Source organism: Chrysemys picta, chromosome 9 (genome assembly GCF_011386835.1).
Source record: "Chrysemys picta bellii isolate R12L10 chromosome 9, ASM1138683v2, whole genome shotgun sequence".
Classification (NCBI taxonomy): Eukaryota; Metazoa; Chordata; order Testudines; family Emydidae; genus Chrysemys; species Chrysemys picta.
In genome coordinates this window covers 86,036,804-86,060,634 of record NC_088799.1, presented here as the reverse complement: position 1 = coordinate 86,060,634, position 23,831 = coordinate 86,036,804, and the positions used below count along the sequence as shown (strand labels likewise).

General features: G+C 41.8%; 1 protein-coding gene across 3 annotated transcripts in view; it reads left to right on the top strand.

Annotated features, from left to right (window-relative positions):
• Nucleotides 1-342: 342 nt before the first annotated feature.
• The window catches only part of LOC101934505 (putative bifunctional UDP-N-acetylglucosamine transferase and deubiquitinase ALG13), a 45,589-nt gene continuing 22,100 nt past the window's right edge, over nt 343-23,831 (top strand). For 2 of the 3 annotated variants that reach the window (XM_065557261.1, XM_024106773.3), the window contains exons 1-18: nt 343-766; nt 2,125-2,208; nt 4,339-4,389; nt 5,573-5,619; nt 7,673-7,745; nt 8,816-8,897; nt 9,762-9,942; nt 10,974-11,049; nt 11,740-11,848; nt 13,632-13,696; nt 14,441-14,541; nt 16,563-16,690; nt 17,589-17,826; nt 17,998-18,111; nt 18,345-18,501; nt 21,612-21,747; nt 23,105-23,140; nt 23,270-23,325. In XM_065557261.1, coding sequence (XP_065413333.1) covers nt 626-766; nt 2,125-2,208; nt 4,339-4,389; nt 5,573-5,619; nt 7,673-7,745; nt 8,816-8,897; nt 9,762-9,942; nt 10,974-11,049; nt 11,740-11,848; nt 13,632-13,696; nt 14,441-14,541; nt 16,563-16,690; nt 17,589-17,826; nt 17,998-18,111; nt 18,345-18,501; nt 21,612-21,747; nt 23,105-23,140; nt 23,270-23,325 — 1,875 coding nt within the window. In that variant the 5' untranslated portion in view covers nt 343-625. The remainder of the gene's footprint in view (nt 767-2,124; nt 2,209-4,338; nt 4,390-5,572; nt 5,620-7,672; nt 7,746-8,815; nt 8,898-9,761; nt 9,943-10,973; nt 11,050-11,739; nt 11,849-13,631; nt 13,697-14,440; nt 14,542-16,562; nt 16,691-17,588; nt 17,827-17,997; nt 18,112-18,344; nt 18,502-21,611; nt 21,748-23,104; nt 23,141-23,269; nt 23,326-23,831) is intronic. The other variant, XM_065557262.1, reaches the window with a different exon arrangement.

Sequence of the window (23,831 nt, the reverse complement as noted above, 5' to 3'; positions counted from 1 at the left end):
GATTCTTTGTGTAGCTTTGGATTCGAAGCCTGTCCTTGGGGGCTGGTTCGGTTTTTAAACACTTGTGATTGTTTTCCCTCCCTTAGGATGTTATGCATGGCGAAGAGGAGTGAGCAGTCCCCAGGCCCGGACGCCAGTTCCGTAACTTTTACACTTTGCTCCTATGAGCAGCGCCATGGGGCTTGAGGCACCGATTGATTCCCTGGCCCGCTGCCCCCCCCCCCCCCGGGCCGGCTCGCTTTGCTATATGAGGCACGAGACCAGGGCCGATCACCAAAACGGGTGCAGGAGCATGGCCAGCCGGGCTCATTGGCCGCAGCTGGGCTTCCAGCAAGCGACGCCACGCGCAGCCCCGTGCGCCCAGGGGACTGCTGCGCTCAGCGGCGCTGCCGCGCGCCCCCTCCCCACTCAGCGCATCCCCGCCCCACCGCCGTCTCCCCTGCAGCCTCCCCAGCGAGCCCCTCCTCCTTCCCCCCAGCCCCACGGCTCCAAAGCCCCCGGGGCCACAATGCTGCTGTCCTCCCACCAGCCTGGTGCCTGCGCCTAGTCCTCAGGCTGGACCCGGGGCTCTTGCCTCGCAGAAGTAGGAGTTCCCCCTTCGCCCCAACCCGCCCCCGGTCGGAAGATGCAGAAAGGCTGGAAGAAATACTTCGGCCAGAAATCCCTCAGCGAGGTCACCATGGATGAGTATCTGGCCAGCCTGGGGCTGTACCGCAAGCTCACAGCCAAAGACGCCTCTTGTCTCTTTCGGGCTATTTCCGAGCAGGTAAAAGGAGTTTCATTCCCACCCCCGCCTCCCCAGGGGGGTGAAGTTGGGGGGCTCCAGGGGCTGCCCCTCAAGGCTCCTCGAGGGCTGAGCTTGTTCCCCTCATAGGCCTGACCTGGTCGTTTTCCCACCACCTCCTAGCTCTACTAGCTGCAGTTAAATACAATTTATGCCTTTGGGGAGATAATTTCACCTCTCCCTTCCCCCAGTTTTCCCGTCCCTTCTCTCCTAAAAAGAGCCAGATGAGCTTGTAAGTGGGGTTTGACTTGTTTTCTTTTGGGGGCAGAGGGTGGATGGGGTTGGCTGAGGTAAGGTATCATTTGCTAAAGTTATATTTTTGGCTTTGAAGTATCTGTGTTGAAGAAGTATCTTCATCTTTCTCTCCGTTCCCAAAGCTGGAGCAGCAGGAGTTGGATAAAAGTTTCTAGTTCTGCTCTGTCCCTTACACAATTGTGGGTTAGTTCTAGTTTTGCAAAATGAGCTGTGGCTGGGGTCTAGTTTACCTTTTATCCCAGCTGCCAAAGGTTGGGTTAAAGGTTCTCGTTTGGACTAATATTCTATCAATGGTTACCTAATTAACAATCCTTTATTTTCCTTTAGCATCTTCAAATTCTTCCACTTTAAAATGTATGGGCAAATAATATAAGGCACAGATGTGCTGCCAAAAAGGATCATGCTATATATTGAGGTTCTATTTGAGTAGCTTATAAAGAGTTTTATTAAATGACTAATCATTTTCTATACGCTGTTAGTCCAATGGGTCTAGAGGTTAATTACGACTATCTATCACCTAATGGTGTGCTTATAATTACCTATCGTATGTGGTGTTCAGGTCTGTAACGTGCTTATAATATAATCACCTTGTAATGTAAACCAGGGGTTCTCAACCTTTTTCTTTCAGAGCCATCCCTCCTCTCCCCTCCCCTGCCCCCAACATGATATAAAAACTTCATGGCCCACCTGTGCCACAACAACTGATTTTCTGCATATAAAAGCCAGGGCCAGCGTTAGGGGGTAGCAAGCAGGGCAGTTGCCTGGGGCCCTATGCCATAGGGCCCCCGCAAAGCTAAGTTGCTCAGGCTTTGGCTTCAATCCCAGGTGGCTGGGTTCAGGGCCCTAGGCTTCAGCCCCAGGCAGTGAGCCTTCGGCTTTCTGCCCTGGGCCCCAGCGAATCTAATGCTGGCCCTGCTTGGTGGACCCCCTGAAACCTGCTCATGGCCCCCTAGGGGGCCCCGGACCGCTGGTTAAGAACCACTGATGTAAACTATATGTAAAGGGAGCCTTAGAGTAAAGTGTAATTTAAAATTAGCTGCAAACCTTTCATTTCAGTGCTTTTAAACACCTTTTTTATTTTCTAGCTGTTTTCTTGTCAGATTCATCATACGGAAGTCAGGAAGGCTTGTGTTTCATTTATGAGGGAAAACCAACATAACTTTGAGTCTGTAAGTAGACTTGTGTATTTATGATATACAAAGTTTTATGTGTACACTTAGGAAATAACGGTGGTGTTTATACATAAACATATTATTTATGTAGATCTGTGCACTGAAAACCTACATCTCACTGTGCTTTGTTTTGTTTTTAGTTTATAAGTTTTGACCAAGCACAGGTTTAAAATAGTACTAAACAAGATGAGAAGTTGAGGGTAAAATGCTTGCTCATTTGCCTTACTCTGTATACTGTCCATTAGTTTCTAGTCAACTTTAGATTTGTTTCTAAACCTTGGAAATATATTTATATGGCACAACATTTTTATTTGTAAAAGGTAATACACATTTATTCTAAACATCTGATCTCTCATCTTAAGTAACTGTGATTACAGTACCATATAGACATTAATAAGCTATCTTTGTGAAACTGAAACTTCTTGTGTCTGTGAAACTATACATTTTGAAGTAAAACATGCATCTCTAAGGACCGTGGAATACTGCATGGCTCTTTAACCATGGTTTTATACGTGCTTTAATGTCACTGTACACTTTCAGTGGATGACTTCAACAACTGTAGAAGCCTGCTATTTTCACCCAGTGAAGACTCTACTTTAACTGAAGCGATAGAGGTCTGTGGTTTTCATTCAGAAGATCACAAATTCAATCCCTGCCGACAACTGCAGTGTCTTTATATACCTAGCCTCAAGTTTGTTACAATACTGCTGAATATTAGGAAATGTACTTGTTGCTGATGATGTACAATGGATCAGTGGTTGTCAGAAACAGGTAAACTTACCAGTATAGACAGGTCCTGTGACTGCTTTGAAACAACTTGGTCCTGGAAGAGCATTCTGAATATTCTACTGGCTGTTTGAACTCTAATTCACAAATGGCTTTCCCTGCATCCTAAGGGAACAATTCTAAATGTTTTATCCACAAAATAGATAGCAATAAACTAGCTTCTTTTAGTATTATAATACAGTCTTTCACATCAAGTGATATTTAAGTGCTTTGTACACTGTGTACATACCCCCACTTAAATGCAGCTACCATTGGGGTGGAGGGAGACATCCAGCTGGCTCAGAACATGCTGCATAATAGTGAGATAAGAGACTTTTTTTTGGTGACAGGCACTTGCACAAGTTACTACTCACAATTATTGCTGTGGTATTTTAACTTCCATACAGAGCAGCCAAGATTTTTACTGTCTCTCTCTTTTATTGGATAAGGCAAACAACATGACATTTAACATATTGGGCTCAGGAGGAAGGGCTGGGGTGAGCAATACTAGTATTTGCATTCATGTAGGATATCTACCTTTTCCCAACCTTAAGCTGTCCTTTTTCAACTAGAGGAGTAGATATAAAATTTGATGATAGCTAAAATTGTTACCTTGCAATTTAAAAACAAACATGCTTGAAAATCACTTCTGCAATGCACTGAATGGGAGCAGGTGGGGCAAACTGTTAAAATTAAACTATTTTCAGATTCAAGTATTAGACCCAGATATAACCAAATTGTACATTTAGTTGTGCATGTGCATGACATATCTGGACCTTCCAGGCCTTCTATATGATACAAGACATTCCCACATGCTTCCTTATATGTTTGAAGAAACACTGCTATAATTCTGACTGGGGGGGGAGTTATTTTTCTGTTTGATCTACTGCGTATAGATTAAAATAGCTTTTCAGCAAGAAGTTACCTCCTTTACTAAGCACATACATATGCAATTGTTCCTCAATGTAGGGGAGAGGGAGAAATCATTCATGATCAGGAAGGCTACTTGTCTTATGAACACGAAGGCTGTTGTGCTAAGACCACTGCTTATATGCTGACCAATATGGTTTCATTGTTTCCTTGTTGTCCTCCTGTCCCCAATTGTCTATATCTATCTGTTGTCTTACTTAGATTGTAAGCTCCTTGGAGCAGGGACCATCTGTTGTTTGTACATCACCTAGCACAATGTGGTCCTGATCCATGACTTGGTTCCTAGGCACTATGGTAATACAAATAAGAGAAACATTTTCAGTTTTTCCTCTACATTCTTTAAATACAAAGAACAAATTCTGACTCTTAATGTTTCCAGCAGATTTAGTAATGATATGCAACTGATTAAATCAATTATATCTTCTTTTTAAGTATGTGGAAGGTTCTTTTGAAAAATATCTGGAACGGCTGGGAGATCCAAAGGTAAGGCTAGATTCATATTCCTGAGGCTGAGCCCAAAAAGCTCATGATGTTTGCTGGAATGTGAGTTTGAATGTTGTTTCTGTTCTCCCTGCTAACTTTTACCTCAGTCCTGCTGTCAGATCCACATAGGCGGACCCTTGCACCTGAACAGAGCCCTGTTGATTTCAATAGGACTTTGTGTGGGTGCAGTAGGACTCTGGATCTGATGGCAGGATCAGACCTTGGTTCTTGCTTGTGGGTAAAAAAGGGGCAATGTCAAACCACAACAATGTAATTTAAGCTGAGGGAACCAAAGGTTGGTCCTGTCAGCCTGGACCTTTAAAAGGCTGTTACAAAACCGGGTGCATAATTCATAGCAAATGTTTGATAAATTTTGCATTTTTTCCCCCAGATTTGGGAAAAAACCCTGCTTTCTTTCTTAAACTTACCGTTTCTTGGAAGATTTTTAACTAGTGAACATGAGCAGGATACAAGAGTATCTAAAGCACATTTAGTATGTTTATCAAAGAAATATTTTGAGACTGCTACAGGTCTAGCTATTAGAGCTTAGCTGCAACTTTGCCCAGGATCATTGGGCCAAAAATTGAATACTTCATTGTCCCGTGTCAGTGATCTTCTCTTCAGGAATCCTCATGTCTTACAAATTTCCAGATGCAGAAGGAATCAGAATTTTGCAAAAGATGGAACTGAAGTATTTGAGGAGTACATCATCACTTCACTTTGATTCTCTTTCCTTCCTTCCCCCCCACCCCCCCCCTCTCTCTGCGCGGATTTTCTTTAGTGCCCACATAAATATTTTTAAGGCAGTCTCTGAGGGGTTTTACAGTTACCACTAACTTTTAAGGATTGAGGAGTAGACCCTTCTTCTCCTTGTCCATATAAAACAGTTATTGCAGAGGGCGGTATATTCAGATGTACTCCTTTATAGAGCTTGGTTTGAGACTTTTAGAGCTTTGAAGATAGGGGCTAAGAATTTTACCCAGTAGTTAGAGCTAGTCAACTTTTTTTTTTTTTTTTTTTTAAAAGCATTTTCTGAACAGCTCTATTAATGGTATAGTGAGAGCCAGTATAGAGTTCCAAGTACTGCAGTGCAGGCTCAGTGGTCAGCTCCATTACAGGTTTGATGAAGAACAGTTATTTTCGTACCTTCTAACATGATATCAAAATATTTTTATACACTTAGGAAAGTGCTGGCCAATTGGAAATAAGCGCTCTATCATTAATCTATAAGTAAGTCTCTTCCTTTTTTTTTTTTTAATTAAAATCTAATTTTGTAATATGCTGTGAATGGTTAAGTGTGCCAACTGTGTGGCCCAGAATCTCTTGATTAATAGATTTTTAAGGTTAGAAGGGACCATGATCATCTAGTTTTGATGCCAGCTTGGCTTAGGAGTGACTGCCTGTCAAGGCTGTATCCCCACTTTGAACTTTAGGGTACAAATGTAGGGGCCTGCATGAAAACTTCTAAGCTTAAATACCAGCTTAGGTCTGGTCCACTGCCACCATCCCAATGGATTCCCTCCCCTGGGAAGCCTTGAGAGACCTTCACCAATTCCCTGGTGAATACAGATCCAACCCCCTTGGATCTAAAACAAGGAGAAATTAACCATTCCCCCTCCGTTCTCCCATCAACTCCTGGTGAATACAGATCCAACCCCCTTGGATCTAAAACAAGGAGAAATTAACCATTCCCCCTCCGTTCTCCCATCAACTCCTGGTGAATACAGATCCAACCCCCTTGGATCTAAAACAAGGAGAAATCAATCAGGTTCTTAAAAAGAAGGTTTTTAATTAAAGAAAAAGGTAAAAATAATCTCTGTAAAATCAGTATGGAAAATAACTTTACAGGGTAATCAAACTTAAAGAGCTCAGAGGACTCCCCTCTAGTCTTAGGTTCAAAGTACAGCAAACAAAGATAAACACTCTAGTAAAAGGTACATTTACAAGTTGAGAAAACAAAGTAAAACTAACACGCCTTGCCTGGCTATTTACTTACAAGTTTGAAATAGGAGAGACTTGTTCAGAAAGATGTGGAGAACCTGGATTGATGTCTGGTCCCTCTCAGTCCCAAGAGCGAACGCACACCCAAACAAAGAGCACAAACAAAAGCCCTTCCCCCCACCCCCAAGATTTGAAAGTATCTTGTCCCCTTATTGGTCCTTTGGGTCAGATGCCAGCCAGGTTACCTGAGCTTCTTAACCCTTTACAGGGAAAAGGATTTTGGAGTCTCTGGCCAGGAGGGATTTTATAGTACTGTACACAGGACAGCTGTTACCCTTCCCTTTATAGTTATGACACTGCCATTCAATGTTTATTACATGAATGGGTGGCTGCAGACCAGTTCCAGGTAAAGAGGATCCCATATCCTGAAATGTACTGAATTGGCATCCTTGTTAAGTCTCACAAGAGGACAAAGACCTGGTGGCCATGGAGATTGAGCTAACCCTGACTACTGGAGGTTTCATTGCTGCTGCCCAGGCAGTACTGGCTCTGTGAATTATCAGAGGGCTTCAGTCTCTAGTGATGTCTATTTGGCATTTTGCATAACTATTAAAATCTTTATTTAAAAAAAAAAAGTTTACAGTGAGAGACGAAGTGATGTGGAGTTGTGTGCACTGGAAACATCTGATGCTAGCTATAAAAGTTAACTGCCAACACACAAGTAAAACTGTGCTCACTATATGGAGTGTCCTTAAAAATTCAGGAAGTGAGAAGTGCTGCTCGCAGTGTAAGTCTGGAAATGCATTTAAAATAAATTATAATTTCAATTGACATTTGAATCTACTGCAAGCACTGTCTGTCTTGCTTAAAAAAACCCTGCCACTTCTGAACAAACAGTTTAGGAGCCTAATGGCAGAGACACTAAAACACTTTGCATCCTGTTCCAGTCCAAAATGAACAATTAGACTTCTACAAGGTTCTAATGGCACCCTGTACTGAGATTTTAACCCTTTCGGAACTACTTCATTTAGGGTTAATTGCCTCACTATCTGAGCAATCTGTCTTGAGATCAGAAATACCTGACCTAATAAGATGCATCTTTTTATTATCTGAAACCAGACATAGTAGGTTTTACCAAATATTTCTTATTTCAAGTAGATGGTTCCACTTTGTGAATTTAGTTATTGCTTAAATTTTATATTGACATTCACTTGTTAGGAAAAATATTCTGCTCCCATTCTCTGTTAACCAACAGTGGATTCTTCAAACGTCTTCATAACAAGTATTTGCATTAAACGCGTGCTCTTTCAATTCTCTTGATTTTTTTCCTCTTCTTGCCTAGTCGAGACTTTATTCTGTACCGGTACCCTGGAAAGCCACCTACCTATGCTACAAACAATGGCTTTGAAGACAAGGTAAGGAGATGTGAGCCAATTTTCTACCCTCCCACTCTTAGATAACTCTAATTTCACGCAGTTCTAATGAGCTTGTCACTTCAGTTTTGCTCTTGTAACTCCAGTGAAGTCTCTGCACATTTGGCACACTTAAAAAACAAAACCAAAGCTAACTTCAACAAGGCTAATGCTCCACAAATGAATTATTTCACAGTTGAATACTCTCATTGCACAGTAGTTAACCTTTTGCTAGACTAAGTTCCTGTTAGCTGCAGGAGTTATAATATTACAGCCCAGGAATCTTCCCATTTGATCAACTTGAGCTTTTCTGGGGTGAGGGTGCTCGAATACAGTTCCCGGTGGCTATTTTTTAATCTCACTAGCTAGAATGAGACACTTGGATTGAGTTGCTAATGAGTAAAGGGAAGGTGGCAAAATTAGACAAATATATGGTGAAGAAAGGGCACTCTTCTCCCACCCCTAAAAGAGAGCAGACAAGATTTGGGGGTCTTTTGGGGTTTTTTTTTTCCCTCCTGGATATAAATTAATTAGCTTGATTTTTGTGGGTTGTGCATTGTTATGTAAAGCAGTAGATAGTCTAAACCCACTTGAGATTTTGATGCAATTAAAGGGTGTAGGGAAAGTTCTGTATTTAGCTTTTTCTTGTGAAATAGCTTTTCCTCTAGTTTGATACTAGCGGGCCAATAAGTTCTTGCTGTTTGGGGATTCTAAATGTAAGAGTGATTGGCATTTAACTTCTAGACCATTAGTTGTTCATTAGGTAGCTGACTCACAGTAAAGTCTCTCATATTTCACCTTCAGCAGTTCATGAGATGACTAAACAGTGTCCATGTGGGTAATAGGCAAATTTATTTGTACACTTGCTACAATCCCTTTTATAGGGATCAACTCTGTTTCTAACACTGTTTGTGTTTATACTAAGCATACCCATTGTTTGGACAGCGAGTTAAAGCATTGGCCTTACAATAAGTAAAGGATTTGTAGTCTCGAGCTAGAACATCAAATAGAAAACGTTTGGTTTTCTTTCATTTTTTTCCTCAAAGCTTTTTGTTGTTTTTTGTTTTTTCAAGATCTTGCTGTGTTGTTCCAGTAACGGCCATTACGACTCTGTGTATACAAAACAATTTCAGGCAGATGCTGCTGTTTGCCAGGGTAAATTAACTGTTACTTCAAATACACTATTTTTAATAGAGTACCGTATATACTCGTTCATAAGCTGAATTTTTTTAGTAAAAAAGGGAAGCACCAGAGAAGGGGGTCGGCTTATGAACAGGTATAGAGAGGGAGAGGTGGGACACAGCCACTCCCCCCAACAGAGGGAGAAAGGAGAGGCAGCACAGCCAGAAGGGAAGAGGCGGGGCCAGAGACTCTCTGCTTCTGGCCATGCTGCTCTCCCCCCAGCCTCCAAAGCAGGCTGCGGCCGCGCCGCCCGGTCTGGCCCGCCGGCCCTCCCCAGATAAGGTGGGAAGGGATGGGATGGGGAGAGTGTGGGGGTCCTGGGCTAGGGGTGGGGTCATGGGGGGTGGTCACAGGGGTTACTCCCCTGACCCCCAGTTTCTCCCCCCTACCCCCCCCCCAAAATTTCCCCACCAGTTGCTGTCCCGGCCCGTCAGGGACACTTTGTTTACTTAGGTTTACCTCCGTGCCTGCGGACACTCAAGGTAAACAAACCATCTCGGCCGGCAGCAGCTTATCCTGATGGCCTGTGAGCCAGAGTTTGCTGACCCCTGAATTATAGGGTTGGCTTATGAACGGGTCAGAAAAAATTTCCATTTTTACTTATCCATCTTTGGGGGGTTGACTTATAAACAAACCGGCTTATGATGAAGTATATATGGTACTTATCAACGACGTCTCTTTTTTGGGAGGAGAGCGGAAAGCTCATTAACCATTATTAATGGAGTTTAGTGTAATTGGTATGTTGTGAAAGTCTACAATGTGCACATCTGCTACTCTAAGGTCACCTGTCTCACACCAAGTCAAAACCATTGGATTCTGTGTGCTTTGTTTGCCCAGCTGTCTTGTACGAGATCCTATACAAAGATGTGTTTGACATGGACGAGGAGGAATTGAGAACTGCAGTTGAGATGTTTCGAAGTGGGGCCAAAAAGAACAGAAACAGTGTCTCTGTTGGAAGTGAGGATGCAAGCTTTGATTGCCTTCCTGAGAAAGTGTCCAAAACTTCATCAGAAAGGAGGTATTAGATTAAAAACAAAATATCCTGTGAATGGTAACTGATCACTTAAAGGTGTTGGAGGGACTAGCCTATTAGTTGTGTTCTGAGCTGCCACGTGGAACATCTGTGTCCATTCTCCAATGTCATGGTACTGAGCCAGTGTGAGCATATTGTGGAAAAGGCAGCGTGCTTTCCCTGGGACTAGGAAGTGAGGTGGCTGAGCAGCAACCTCTCCCACTGGCTATAGTCAACTGATACTATCAGATGGCACATTCTTACTGAACAAATCATGAGTAATCAGAATCATTGGCTTACTTTGGTGAGAAACTATTATACTTTAATTCCGATTAGTATGGCAGCAGCAATGCTGCTATGAGAAAATGAGCTGGATTCTATTCTGGCTTGTATATCGTTAACAAAACTATGCCCTAAGTTTAGGACCAAACCCTACCATCAGTCGCAGTGCCACTGTGTAGCCCTTTTGTTTCTGATGGGGTAGTAACCAATGGGATTGTACAGATGAGAGGACAACATTTGACCTTATCAATGGTGATGAAGTGCAAGCCAGAAAGAATCCAACTTAAGTTGCTGGCTCTGGCAGTTCTTAAACACTTGTAAATTAGACACACTTGTTAAGGAGTCCTTGAGCTTTTTAAAAAAAAAAAAAAAAAAAGTGTGGGGGGGAACTCCATAATGCCCATGAGTGGAGCAACTGAAGGAGTGTTTAAGTTTGCAGAATGGAACTGGGCTGACCCTTCCTTAAACATAAAACAATGTTAGCTGCCTCTGCATGGAAGACCTGAAATTGAAGGGATTGGGGGGAGAGAGCATTTTATTTACAATCAGGAAAAAGTTTAGTGTGCTTGAGTGCCGCACGTGCAAAACTTCATATTTGTACTACATTATAATAGTGTTAGGTTCTGGCTTGTATCTCATCACTTGATGGCGCCATGGTTCTTCTATAAGTCATTCAACCAGTTTGATCTTGTTGATTTCAGTGCTGGCCAGAAATCTTGCACTGTATTTTATAATCCTATTTTTAAATTGCTTAGAGTGGAAGACTGGGAAGGCAATGATACTGACAACCCACCTGAAGATAAACTCAAACAAGGCACTGAAGAAGCGAAGGTTTGACAATTAAGGGAGAATCCTTTAATTCTTTCCCATTCCTGTTCACGATACTGTGATTAAGGTTGAATCAGCCCTTCCTATTTTAAATGCTGCTGTTGGGGATTTACACCTTTTTATTTCCTCAGTCTTACATGTGCATGTTTAGTTTTTAGCCCTGGTATTCTTTATCTCTTCTAAATTAATTGTTGAGCCTTTTATCATATAAAAAGCTTATTTCTGAGACTCTTGTTCTCTAGCTAGCTTTAAAAAAAAACAAGTTTTAAAAACAATATTTGGCAAACAGTCCCTGATCTGGACTCTTACCTAGAAACCATCTAATTTATCTTATTTAATCTACTTTTATTTTAGACACATGAACATTGCTGTTGTTCTATTTTACCAGACCTGGCTCAAAACACTGCTCTAACTAACATTCAAGGAGCCGGTGAGGAGAGGGGGGGCGCATGGCTACATTTGCAGATTTGGAGCGCAGTAGGGAAAGCGCTGCAATCTGACCTAAAGACTTGTTCATATTCTTCTTAGATTCTGAACTTGAAACAAACTAATTACATGTCATAGTGGAACTGAAAGAGGCAGGGAAGACACAGTGTATATGCTTGTTTAAAATAATTAGAACCACTGCAAGGAAAGAAAAGTGTGCCATATATTTACAACCCTTTTAATTGTAGTCCATTTTAACTGTTTTAGCCTCCAGAAAATCCGTCAAAGATGCCTTTTCCCTATAAAGTGCTAAAAGCCCTGGACCCTGAGATCTATCGAAATGTAGAGTTTGATGTTTGGTTGGACAGCAGAAAAGGTACCTTAAAAAAACCCTTTGTATATTTTGTAAATTCCTGGCTGAAAGTAAAAGTTTTATTGAGGCTCAATGATTTTATTTTATAGACTGATTTACAAGTATGTTGGACCTGCACAGGGGCTTGAGCAAATAGACATGTACCTGAAACTTAAAGGGTATTGTCTAATCCAGCAAACATATATCTGTGGAGCATACATCCTGTTACCAGGCAGAAACTTCTTATTCTCATCTCTAAGCAACCAGTAGAGTACTTCCAATCTTATATGATGTCTGTCCATACTCCTGAAATCTGTTCTGTTGAGAAAAATATATTTGGTTCTGGACTAGAAAATGTGTGGTTTCAGGAAAGCTAAGTGCAATAGCAGAATATCGTCTTATAATGCTATTTTCAGATAGTGCTCAAATGTAAAATGGGGGCTTTATTATTATTTTTTTTTTTTTACTTTATGGTAGTGTCTGCACAAAGGCTCGTGTTCCATAAATGCGTTTGGGTTCAAAGTAATAGTAAAGGATGGGGGTCACTTAGCAGTTAGTGTGCACTCTGAACTGCCAAACGAGACAAGTGGTCCCTTCCTCTCCAGCTCTCCAGGGGCTTGAGCACAAGGGAAATGTTAAACTCTCCCCACATTTCATCTTGCCTGCCAAAGAATCCCAAATTGTGAGTGCAACAATGGGTTCACTTCACTGATCACTGAAATTCAGTCCAGTCCTTTCTGGGACTAAACAGAGCAGCCGGTTCCCAGTGTGCAGCAGCACTATACAGAAATTTAGGAGTGATAAAGGGAGAATAATTCTTCAGAATTTTCCTGTCAGGGAGATTTAAGTAGATTACAATTATCCAGATACATCCTGTCTTACAAAATGATCACAATTGGTCAGCATTTGGTGTTTTCATCTCTTCCATCAGCACAGCAACCCCTAATGCCCGGCTGGGCTTTTGACTCTCAATATAGCTACACTGCATGCGCCTTTTGGATCTCTACTTGCACAAGCAGTGCCTCTCCGGTCTACAATGGTGCCCTTCTTCCCCCTCCCCCCCCCCCCCACAACTCTGGGAGCCTTTCTGTGCTGCAAGGGCCTGCCAGAGCCTTTCCTCACAGCAAGGAAAGGCTCTGGCAGGAAGGAAGTAGTAGAGAGAAACTCTGGCAATTCCCCACTGCCAAGCCTTTTCCCCACTGCCTCCCCCCTGCCAGAGCCTTTCATTGATGCATGTAGCTACACACCAGTGTGGATGCAGCCTGCTTTTCATTGTGATGTGTAGCTACACATACCCTACACGCCACTGCAAGTGGTATGCAGTGTAGACATAGCCTCAGTGCTGAACCAGAGGAAAGGGACATTCTTTGTTTCTGGCCCAAAATTTCTATATAGTATTGCTGCACACTGGTCCCAGAAAGGACTGAATTTAAGTGATGAGCAAAGTGATCCTGTTGTTGCATATGTATTTTGTAAAGTGTTTTGGGATTCTTTGGCATGCAAGCCAATCTGGGAGGCACAATCTTCCTCCAGAGCCCAGCTGCCGTCAGTCATATGAGACTTGTCACTATTTGTGGCATCCCAAGTTGTGGGGAGAGTGCAATGTATCCTTAGCGCTCAAGCCTTGGAATGGACTACTTGTCTCATTTGGTAGTTCAGAGTGCTCACATAATGATGTCCAGGAAAATACAGGAGATAATTCACTCATTTCAGCCTATAATATTTACCCAGAATTGCACTCAAGGGAACTAATAGGTAAAAATGAAGAACAGTACCTAGCTTAAACTTTCACTTTGATCTCTTGTAGAACTTCAAAAAACTGATTACATGGTGTTTGCTGGGAGACAGTACTATTTAGGAGACAAATGTCAGGTTAGTACTCGAAGCCGATTCAGTAATGATGAATTATTAAAGTTGCTTTAAATAAGTTTTATGACTTAATATACATCTGAACTCATAGGTTCTTCAGAGATTTCTTCTCTCATTCTAGCTATTAAATATGATGATGGGGTCATCTGAATTTTTTTTTTATTATAACTTTCTGTAAATTTAAAACAAGCACAGGATAATACATGGGAAAGGGTGCTTGAAAGCGGACCATGAACCAGTGCTATAAATCCTGAAAGTAGAGGAGTTTAAGACTGAACTCTTCAAATACACAGACGCCACAGTGACTGGCACTGTACATGAACCTCAGCAGAACGGCGATGAAAGAGGGACAATAAGAGATGTTTTGTGTGGTTTTTGTTCTGTGTTTTGCAGTGCCTAGCGCAGTGGGTCCTGTTTAGTTTATTTGTTGAATCATACAAGGCAGTTTTGGTTCTGACCTGTCCCCTCCCTGCCTTTCTTCCATCCATGAGGCCTTCTCTTGTTCATTTTTCTCGTTGTTTGTATCTGTTCCTGCAGTGTCTCTCCCTCTGCTGCCCACTCTTCTACTGTCTCTGTTGGGTAGGGCAGGGAGTGCTGGGCTGAGGCATTCCAAGACTCTCAAGCTAACTCAGTGGTATGTGAGCAGCATGAAAACAGCTCCTATGTTACCAGCTATTGCGGGGGGAACCAGAGCACCATTAACGCGTTACCATGTGTGTTTACCTACTTCCCCCTTTATTTCCTCAGGTACGTCTGGAGTCTGGGGGTAAGTACTACAATGCTCATATCCAGGAAGTTGGACATGATGGCAACATGGTGACAGTGTTCATTGAAGAGCTGGCAGAAAAGTAAGCAAGCTGGAGACAGCCTTAGACCTGTGTCTCTTATTTGCTGAAATCCTCCTTTTTGTTGAGTCTGCACATACACACCTCTCTCCCAACAGATGTTTAAATTGTGGCTGTCAGAATGTTTTGAAACCCTGGGTTCAGTTTCTTTTCAGAATATAAAATAAAAAAGAACCCAGTTCTTTACCAGTTTAACAGCTTGGCAGTAGCTACCATTCCACCAGTAGCAGATGGCAGGAGTCACACCTCTTGGGTTTTCACTGAAAACATTCCAGGTATAATCTAACTACCATGCGGATAGAAAACAGAAGTCTCCTGCTGGTTGGGCTGAGTTCATGGTGAACAATGAGTCTACACAACTGGCTTCTAGAACTTCTTAGGCGTGGGACTTGCATCGCAGCTAAATAACGGGTTGCTTTTAGTCCTTGAAGTTTGTGCTGACAACTCTTATTCAAATTCTCTCCTTGTCCCTCCCCCTTAATTTTGGGAGTTTTGTAAATGCCTTAAGATAAGTCATACATCTAGCAAAAATGCAACTTGTTGGCACATCCCAAATTTACCTCTGATCTGTCTGTATTGTTCTCTGTAAGATTAAAAAATGCAATTCTGGTGCTGTGTGCATGTTATAAGTAACAGGTATTGCAGCGTACCCTTGAGTTAAACAGTGTACAAGAGTTAGACTGGATTAAAGATAAATTAAAAACAATTCTCAGAGTAGCTAGCTAGTCTCTGAAAACCAAGACAATGCTGGGATCCAAAAAAATTTAACAAAGGAAAAAAAAAACATTGACTAGTGTACAAATTTTACATTAGTATGCATGTTACCAGTGCTGTTACAGGGATGATTCTGCCTGTGACACTGGGTCTGTCTCTAAAGGATGAAGTTGCCATTGATGCAAGTTACATACCTATAGCAGAGGGAGTCTTGTTTCGCCCTCATCTATCTCTGAAAAATCTCAAAGTAGGATTACTATACGCATGGATTAGAATGATAAAAAGCTATATTTTAACTGTCCCCTGGTTTTGGCTAACACAGATGTACATAAACTTCTAAACTCTTTGTTTTTATATGCTTCTTATTTAAAAAAAATCTGTTCAGGAAGATCTGCTCATACTTGATGGCAGTCATTTTTATCTAATGTGGCACTGTCGGGGTTCCTTCCCCACTCTGAACTCTGGGGTACAGATTTGGGGACGTGCATGAAAGACCCCCTAAGCTTATTTTTACCAGCTTAGGTTAAAAACTTTCCCAAGGCACAAATTCCACCTTGCCTCGAACAGTATCCTGCCACCACCAAGTGATTTAGACAAAGAATCAGGGAAAGGACCACTTGGAGTCCTATTTCCCCAAACCCTGCACCCCCCTTTCCTGGGGAAGGCTTGAGAATAATATAGTCATCAATTGGTACAGGTGAACACAGACCCAAACCCTTGGATCTTAAGAACAATGAAAAATCAATCGGGTTCTTAAAAGAAGAATTTTAATTAAAGAAAAGGTAAAAGAATCACCTTTGTAAAATCAGGATGGTAAGTACTTTACAGAATAACAAAAGACTCAAAAACACAGAGGATTTCCCCTCTAGGCAAAACTTTAAAGTTACAAAAACAGGGATGAACCTCCCTCTTAGCACAGGGAAAATTCACAAGCTAAAACAAAAGGTAATCTAACGCATTTCTTTGTCCCAGTCTAAATACTTACTATTTTTGCAAGATTATATGATTAGTTCAGATATGGTTTAGGAAGATGTATTTTCCCTTCCCTGTTTCCTTGTTGACTCTGGGAGACACAGACAAAAAACCTTCCCCCACAGATTTGAAAGTATCTTCTCCCCTTATTGGTCCTTTTGGTCAGGTGCCACCCAGGTTATCTGAGCTTCTTAACCCTTTACAGGTAAAAGAGGAATGAACCCTTTACAGGGTAAAGAGGGATTTTATGCTACCCTTAGTTGTATGTTTATGACAGTCACTGCCTTGCATTAGCATGCATTCCTGTGGCACTACTTACACTAGTATTTTTCATGTAGACATATTGTTCCATTGGCAAACTTAAAACCAGTGACACAAGTGACACCTGTCCCTGCGTGGAATGTGGTTCCCAATCGAAAAGGAGGAAACTATCAGAAAATAACAGGCGGCTATGTTTCAGAAATAGGTTTGTACACGGTTTCAATGAGAATCTTTCCCTTTTTTGTTGTTGTTGTTTGTTTTTGTTTAGGGGAATGAAGGAGGTTTGTAGCAGTCTTCAGATATTGCATATGATTGAATTCAGTTGGTAATATAAAGCTCACTTTAAGGGGGAAGGATTGAGGAAAACTCTTTGAAGAGGGGATGAATGGAAGTAGTTGAACTTCTGATGGGTATTTTGCTGGGGCACTTACAAATAGCAAATCCATTTAGAATGTTTTGTTTTAAAGTTAGTATTTAAAACTTCACAGACAATGTAGAAAGGCCAGGTCCCTTCACCAAAGAGATTATCTAATTCTGTTATAAGAATGATGGTAACAGCAGAGAGGGAATGAAGTGAGCAGGGGCAGGGCTACAACGATACAGTTCCATAGTAAAGCAGTGTAGACTTGTGTGCCTCTTGATTCAATAAAGGGTTTTATCATTGACTTGTTCCCTATGGGAACCACAAAGTAAGGTCTTCAGGGTGGGGGGTTGAATGATGAGTACTGGCTTGGCCTAGCCAAAACTGGGAGGCCATCCTGTGCATAGGAAGCTTATTAAAGATTCTGCTCATCTACCTCTAAAGGCTTAAATTAGTACTTTAATAAGCTCACACATTTGGCTGCACTTTTATGGGTGGATGAGTGTGGTGGTGGGTTTTTTTGTTTTGTTGTTTCCCCCCCATACTCCATATCCAAATATTAATTTACAGAATTTCTCATATAAAATTGTCTACCACTACTTTATAATCTGAATGTACCTCTGGAGTTTACCTTAAATAGAGAAATAAGACAGTCCTGTAGATCCATACAGATGTTTAACTGATCTAACTCCTCTTTTCCACTCTCACCCCCGTGTGTTTTTGTGCTGCTTTGAAATTGCAGAAATGGATATGAAATCACGGAAGAGACTGTTTAAGAAAGTTCGGGGGAAGGAAGTTTACATGACAGTGGCTTATAGTAGGGGTCAGCCAGTTCTTCCACCCCGGCTACAGCACAATGTTCCTTCAGGTCGCTCTTCTCCAATTAATTGCTCTCAAAGTTGTGGGAATATGGCATCCTATGATCACTACCGTCCTCAGAATTCTCCTCAGAGGCATGGCAGGGGATATGGAATGCCCAGGTATGAAGCCTTGGAACCCTGACAAAGACTAGTATTCATTCCCTGCCACAGTTCTGGCCCTAGTTAATCTTCAGGTATTTAATAGATGACACTACAGGTGAGTTTCATCTGAGAGACTCTGTAGGCACTTCTTGGTAACTGGATTTTTTTTTTTTAACCCTTTAAACTTAGGGGATCTGCCCGATTTATAAACAGGAACAACATGGTTGGCCCTCAAATAGCATTCTATCCGGGTCCAGGGAAGAGATGTTATCAGAGCTATGACAATTTCTCCTATAGGTCCCGGTAAGTGAGTATAAATTTCTTTACAAAACATTGTACTACAAATAAGGGGAAAATAAGCTTTTTAAAATGGCATGATACTGAACAATGGGTAAATAGCACTTCTGCCAACGTATGTAAGGGCATTTCCAAAAGAAGTATAATTAAAACTTAATAATGGAAATATACTTAAACCTGTGTGTGTGTGTGTGTGTGTGTGTGTGTGTGTGTGTGTGTGTCTTGATTTTTCTCTAAAGTTCATATAGCCGTAGTCGTCGGCAAATGCAGTGTGTCAATAAGGAATGTCAGTATGGATTTGTACCAGAGACTGGGGAGGAGCCTCAGGGTTTGGAAGAGACCATAACTTTCTATGAAATTGAAGAAGGAGATGAGGCTGCTTTTCCTGCTTTACCAGTAAGTCATGAGCTAGAAGTTCATTTAGAAATGTTTGCCGAATGAAAAGGAAATCCTGTACAAATGTGCAATGTTGGGGTGGGTAGTTAAAACACACAGCTCATATTTCCTGCAATAGGCTTTTCAGACTTGGATGTGCAGCATTGAAAGATGTGGAAGGGAGCTCTCCTCTTGTTTGCCATGCTATAGTTAGAATCTCTTAGTTAAATAACTATGAAAGCTGTAAAGAGATATGGTAGAGATTCAACTCTTATGAATTTCCTACAACTTTCTACAGAAAGTCTTGCCACTCACCTGTTGCATCAACATCTGCATTTATGCGTGGTATTAGGTGACAAATGGTTGTGATATTAGAGAACAACACACTAACACTCAGAAGCTACTTTCTTCTGCAAAAGAAAATAGCAACAACCTCCAAACTGACTTTTTCCTGAACTCCTCTTTGCACAGCAAGTGTCTATAAAATGAAACATACTACAGTATGTGAATCCCATTGTAGGCACAAAGCGACAGAGTCCTGTGGCACCTTATAGACTAACAGACATATTGGAGTATAAGCTTTCGTGGGTGAATATTCACTTCGTCAGATGCATGTAAGCACAGTTATTCCCCATATGAAGACCAATCCAAAATGAAAAGTTTTAAATTCTGCAAGTAAAATGGAAGAATTGAGCATCCAGTCTAAGTTGTGAAGCCTAGCCCCTTTGGTGTCTACTCTTTAGAAATAACCCTTTTATCAGTCTACTTGCTTTTCCAAATCCTGTTGTAGGTTTAAACTAAACCAAAGTGAGTGTGCTAAAAAGTCAGTCAGTATTTAGCTCTCTGGGCTGGAGTTGAGGCATAAAACTACTTAAATGCTGACAATTGTGAATTCAGCCGTCCTGTCTTCCAGAATTTTTTTGCCACTGCTATTTTGATATAATGAATTTCACAAACATAGATTTGGAGTATAAATTGGTATCTTCAGTGTTTACATGCCAGAAGAGAAGGAAAAAACTCAGGATTATGTTTCAGCAGCCATACTTTAGTCCCTTCTTCTGTTCTGGGCTCAACCTATGACCTTTTGCTCAGCGTTCTTGGAAGAAAACATTCGTTAGCAACTTAGGCTGGGTCTACACTACCCGCCTGAATTGGCGGGTAGAAATCGACCTCTCGGGGATCGATTTATCGCGTCCCATGGGGACGCGACAATCGATTCCCGAATCGGCGCTCTTACTCCACCAGCGGAGGTGGGAGTAAGCGCCGTCGACGGGAAGCCGCAGAGGTCGATTTTTGCCGCCGTCCTCACAGCGGGGTAAGTCGGCTGCGATACGTCGAATTCAGCTACGCTATTCACGTAGCTGAATTTGCGTATCTTAAATCGACTCCCCCCTGTAGTGTAGATGTAGCCTTAGACACACTATTCTACAACTTCCCTTTCAGATTCAGTAGCGTTTAGCAGAAGTGTGTGCATCCCATTTTCCCATCCTCCCTGTATGTTTGCCTGTAGCTATTATTGGATTATTTCTCATGTTCAGCCATCTATTTTGTATTACTTTTTCTTTCATATTTCTTTTCTCTTCACTTGAAGTACTTAACGGCAGTGCTGCAGCACTTCAGTGTAGACACTGCTTTACACCGACTCTCAGTGTAGGTAGTCAGTCTCCCCGAGAGGTGGTAGCTAAGTCGATGGAAGAATTCTTCTATCGTGCTGTTTACGGTAGTGGGGGTAGGTCATCTTAACTATGCTGCTCAGAGGGTGTGGATTTTTCACACCCCAGCGTGAAGCAGTTAAGCCGACTTAATTTTCTAGTGTAGACCAGGCCTCATTCTCCAGCCCAAATGTACACAGCTGCCTGCTAAGACAGGGAGAATAGAGATCAGAGGGACGTGCTCCTCCCTGGACAGAGAGGAAGAGGAAGGCCTTAACTTCAGACACTCCCACCAGACTCGTTTCTGTGTCTCTCACCAGAAACGTGTGTCACTCCTGCTCCTCTCTCCCCAGAGTCCTTTTAATTACTTACTGTCCCTTGAATCTCTAGGCTCCAAGCCTTGGCAAAACAGTGGTGTAACTTGGGCTGGAACCTGGAAGTGTGCCGTTGTCTTGGAATTGCCCCCCAAGTGTGTGTTTGGAAGGTTGTTTTATCATGGTGTTGCTTTTCTGCTTTTTTCCCCCAACAGCCCCCTATTGAGTTTAGACAGTACATTCATATGTTAAAGTCTAATTGCCCTATATGTGGTGACTTTATCTCACTGACCATGTCCCATACAGTATTCTATAAAGTTTTATTACATTGCAGCTCCATGTCTGCCACGGGAAGCTAAAGCCCAATTGCCATCGGAAAGCTGCTGACTCTCTTGTTTACTATGCAGTAGTAGTGTTTGCAGATTCAGGGTAATGAAGAACCACTTCTGCCCAAGCCAGGGTTAATATAAATTTGTAAATCTGGAATTCAGCAAAACTTTTTCTGTGAGCAGTGTGGCCTGTTCCAGGCCTCTTGTTCTGAGTCCCAGGCTAGTGCCCAGACCACTGACCATCATTCCTCTGATCAGTAACCAGGCAGTATTGAAAGGGGTGTGTCATTACATTTGTGAGCTCCGAGTCACAAAGTGAATGACTCGCTATGAAGGCAGCACTGGCTTTGGGCCCTGCTACATTTCAGCTGGGAGAAAAGGGAGCAGGTTCCGTAACCACCAGGAAGATTTCAGGGTGGGATATCTCTGATCTCGTGAATGGTGAGTGACACAAACACACACTAGTTTCAACTGAGTTTAACACTGAATTGAGGTTCATGTGAATTTAAACTCTGCTATTCCAGCTTATGTTCATTTAATATAGCTCTGAGGTGAGCGTGAAACAATTTGTATTATGGTCCAGCCTGGAGACCCCAATTAGGGATCAGGGCCATTATATACACACAGAGGGAGAAGTTGGTCTACGTATATTACGCGAGACACCTGGTGGATACAACACAGAGGGAGCACAGGGTACCAATGAGATCATTGTCTGTGTAATAAGTAGTGTTTACAGCAAAATTGTTTTGCCAAATCTGATTTCAGGATGGTGAGAGAGCCTGCCCCATGGCGAGTTCACTTTGTTCTAATAAAACACATTTTATCTTGTTTCCTAGAGTCAGGGTAGTCCTGCCCCAATAGTCCCTGCCCCTGCAGGATTCTGGGTAGCTAGAAGAGGCCCAAGCCCCATTCCACCCAGCAAACAGACTCTGAATTCCTCCGAGGAGGAAGTCGATGAACCAAGTGATAACGGTAAGTTCTAAATAGTCCAACACATAAGTGTTCTGATTAATCCAGAATCTCCATTTTTGTGTATTCCCATTCAATGTTTGTTTGTGCAGCCTGCGAAAGCAGATCCCTTTAGCTCTGCTGCTGATCCCCGTTGCCTTACAGTGATGTTCACTGGGTACACAGATGCCTTCCATTTTTCTCGTGGGAAGCCCAGCTTTAGGGCAAACATCTGTTTCAAGTACTTTGAGGTGTTGCACATGTGCATGCTTCTGTTTTTATTGCATGGCAAAAGGGTTCATCCATTTCATTTAATAGCTTGCCAGACTAGTGCTGATGTGACTCTGCAGGAGTGTAGCAAGACAACTCATTGCTTGAAACATACAACCTAGATTCCATTTGGTGAAAGTTACTATGGCCTTCGGTGGAATGGAATAAACTAGTATCTTTATTTTCTTCTGACATTCCTCACAAAGTAATAAATTTAGTTGCTTTGATTTAGTTTGTATATCATTAGTATGCTTTTAGCAGTAGCCTTGGGTATTTGCATCTGCCTTATTGACAAAAAGGAGCATGTCCAAGACACCTTAGTAATCTTTCTAAAAGTGCCAATGGCTCCTTTTTTCATCAATCACGGAAGCCAGGAAGGGCACCCAGTTTAATATCTCTTGATTAAAAATGAGCGGTATTGGTGAGTGTACCAGTATAGTTCGTTTCTCATTTCCCTATCCCTTAATCCTCTCTCAAATGCGTTGCCTATTAATTACAGTGTATAAGGAGTAAAAGGTGCATTTTTTTCAGATACTTCATTGTAGATCTATTTATACATAAAACACTTAAGAAATAGTGACTAAAGGATGATAGGAATTTAGTGTTACAGATAACTATTGTTTAAAGGATTTTGCATTTAAAATCATTATGGGAATGCAACTCTTGAAACACTTGTGGCTTTTTTCTCCATGTGTTCTTTACTTAACTGTCTTAACCTTAACTCCAGTTACACAGAGGTGTATTAAATTAAGCTATAAATTTAGCACTACTTTTCAAATGAATGTAAACTAGGGCCAAATTCTTAGATACATCTAGCTACACTTCATTCTGCACATCTAGATTCAAATTCGGGTCTTCAGGGACAATAGATGATGTGTTTGACTTTGGACTACTTCATTAATGTCCCTTGAGCTGTGAAAGAGCTGACCACGCAATGGTAGATGTTTGTAGGAAAAAGCGGAAACGGTGCAATGTTGGTGTATCCCATTCTAATATCCTTTTTTTCTTAAGATGGCTCAATTCACTTTTGCTGGTGACTGAAATGTAATTCTGATCTTTTCAGTGTTTTAACTTCTTTCTGAAATGAAGCTATCCATTTCCTCTTTCCTAGGGGAATTTCATGAAGAATATATGTACGCCCCTTCAGGTCAGTAAGAATTGGACTCTCCCATATTACACACAGTGAATGTAAAACAATAGTTTATGATCTCTCACAAGTTTTTGAAGGATTAGATTTAATACTCCTGTTTCAATTAATTTTGCCCATGCCCTCCAGATCCAGACTGTGAAACTCCAACAGTATTTAGTTCAGCAGAGACTACAGCAAACTTGGTAAGCTTTAGTCACTGTTTGGATTAGGCTTCCTAGAAACACATAACATCCTTCAAAGAAATTGGCCCTGGAAGCAAGCTTAGTGTAGCTGCTCAGGGGTGGTTTTTAGGAGGAAGGAATAATAGTTCCATTTATATTTCACATTTCTCCAACACTCTCCCTTTCCCCCTCCCCCCACCTTTTCAGCTAGATAGTGAATGCTTGTCTCTGAAGGGGATCCTATTGAAATGAGACCTCATTACAGTATCATTGTAAGGTTGGTCTTTAAATCAATGCACAGTGCTTATCAAGTATATGCACATCCTGGTGGTGGTTTTTACAGTCTGAATTTTATTTACAAGAGTTCTGCTCCATGTCTGTCCTCACACTTTTGTGGGGAGAAGGGAGGTGGAAAATCATCTGTTTTTTGTAAAGCCCTGATTCTTCCCCCTCCTAGTTCTGTTTTATACACTACTCTTCAAGTCCCACACCAGTGTATGCTAGCCTTCAGAGACAGGACTGGACCA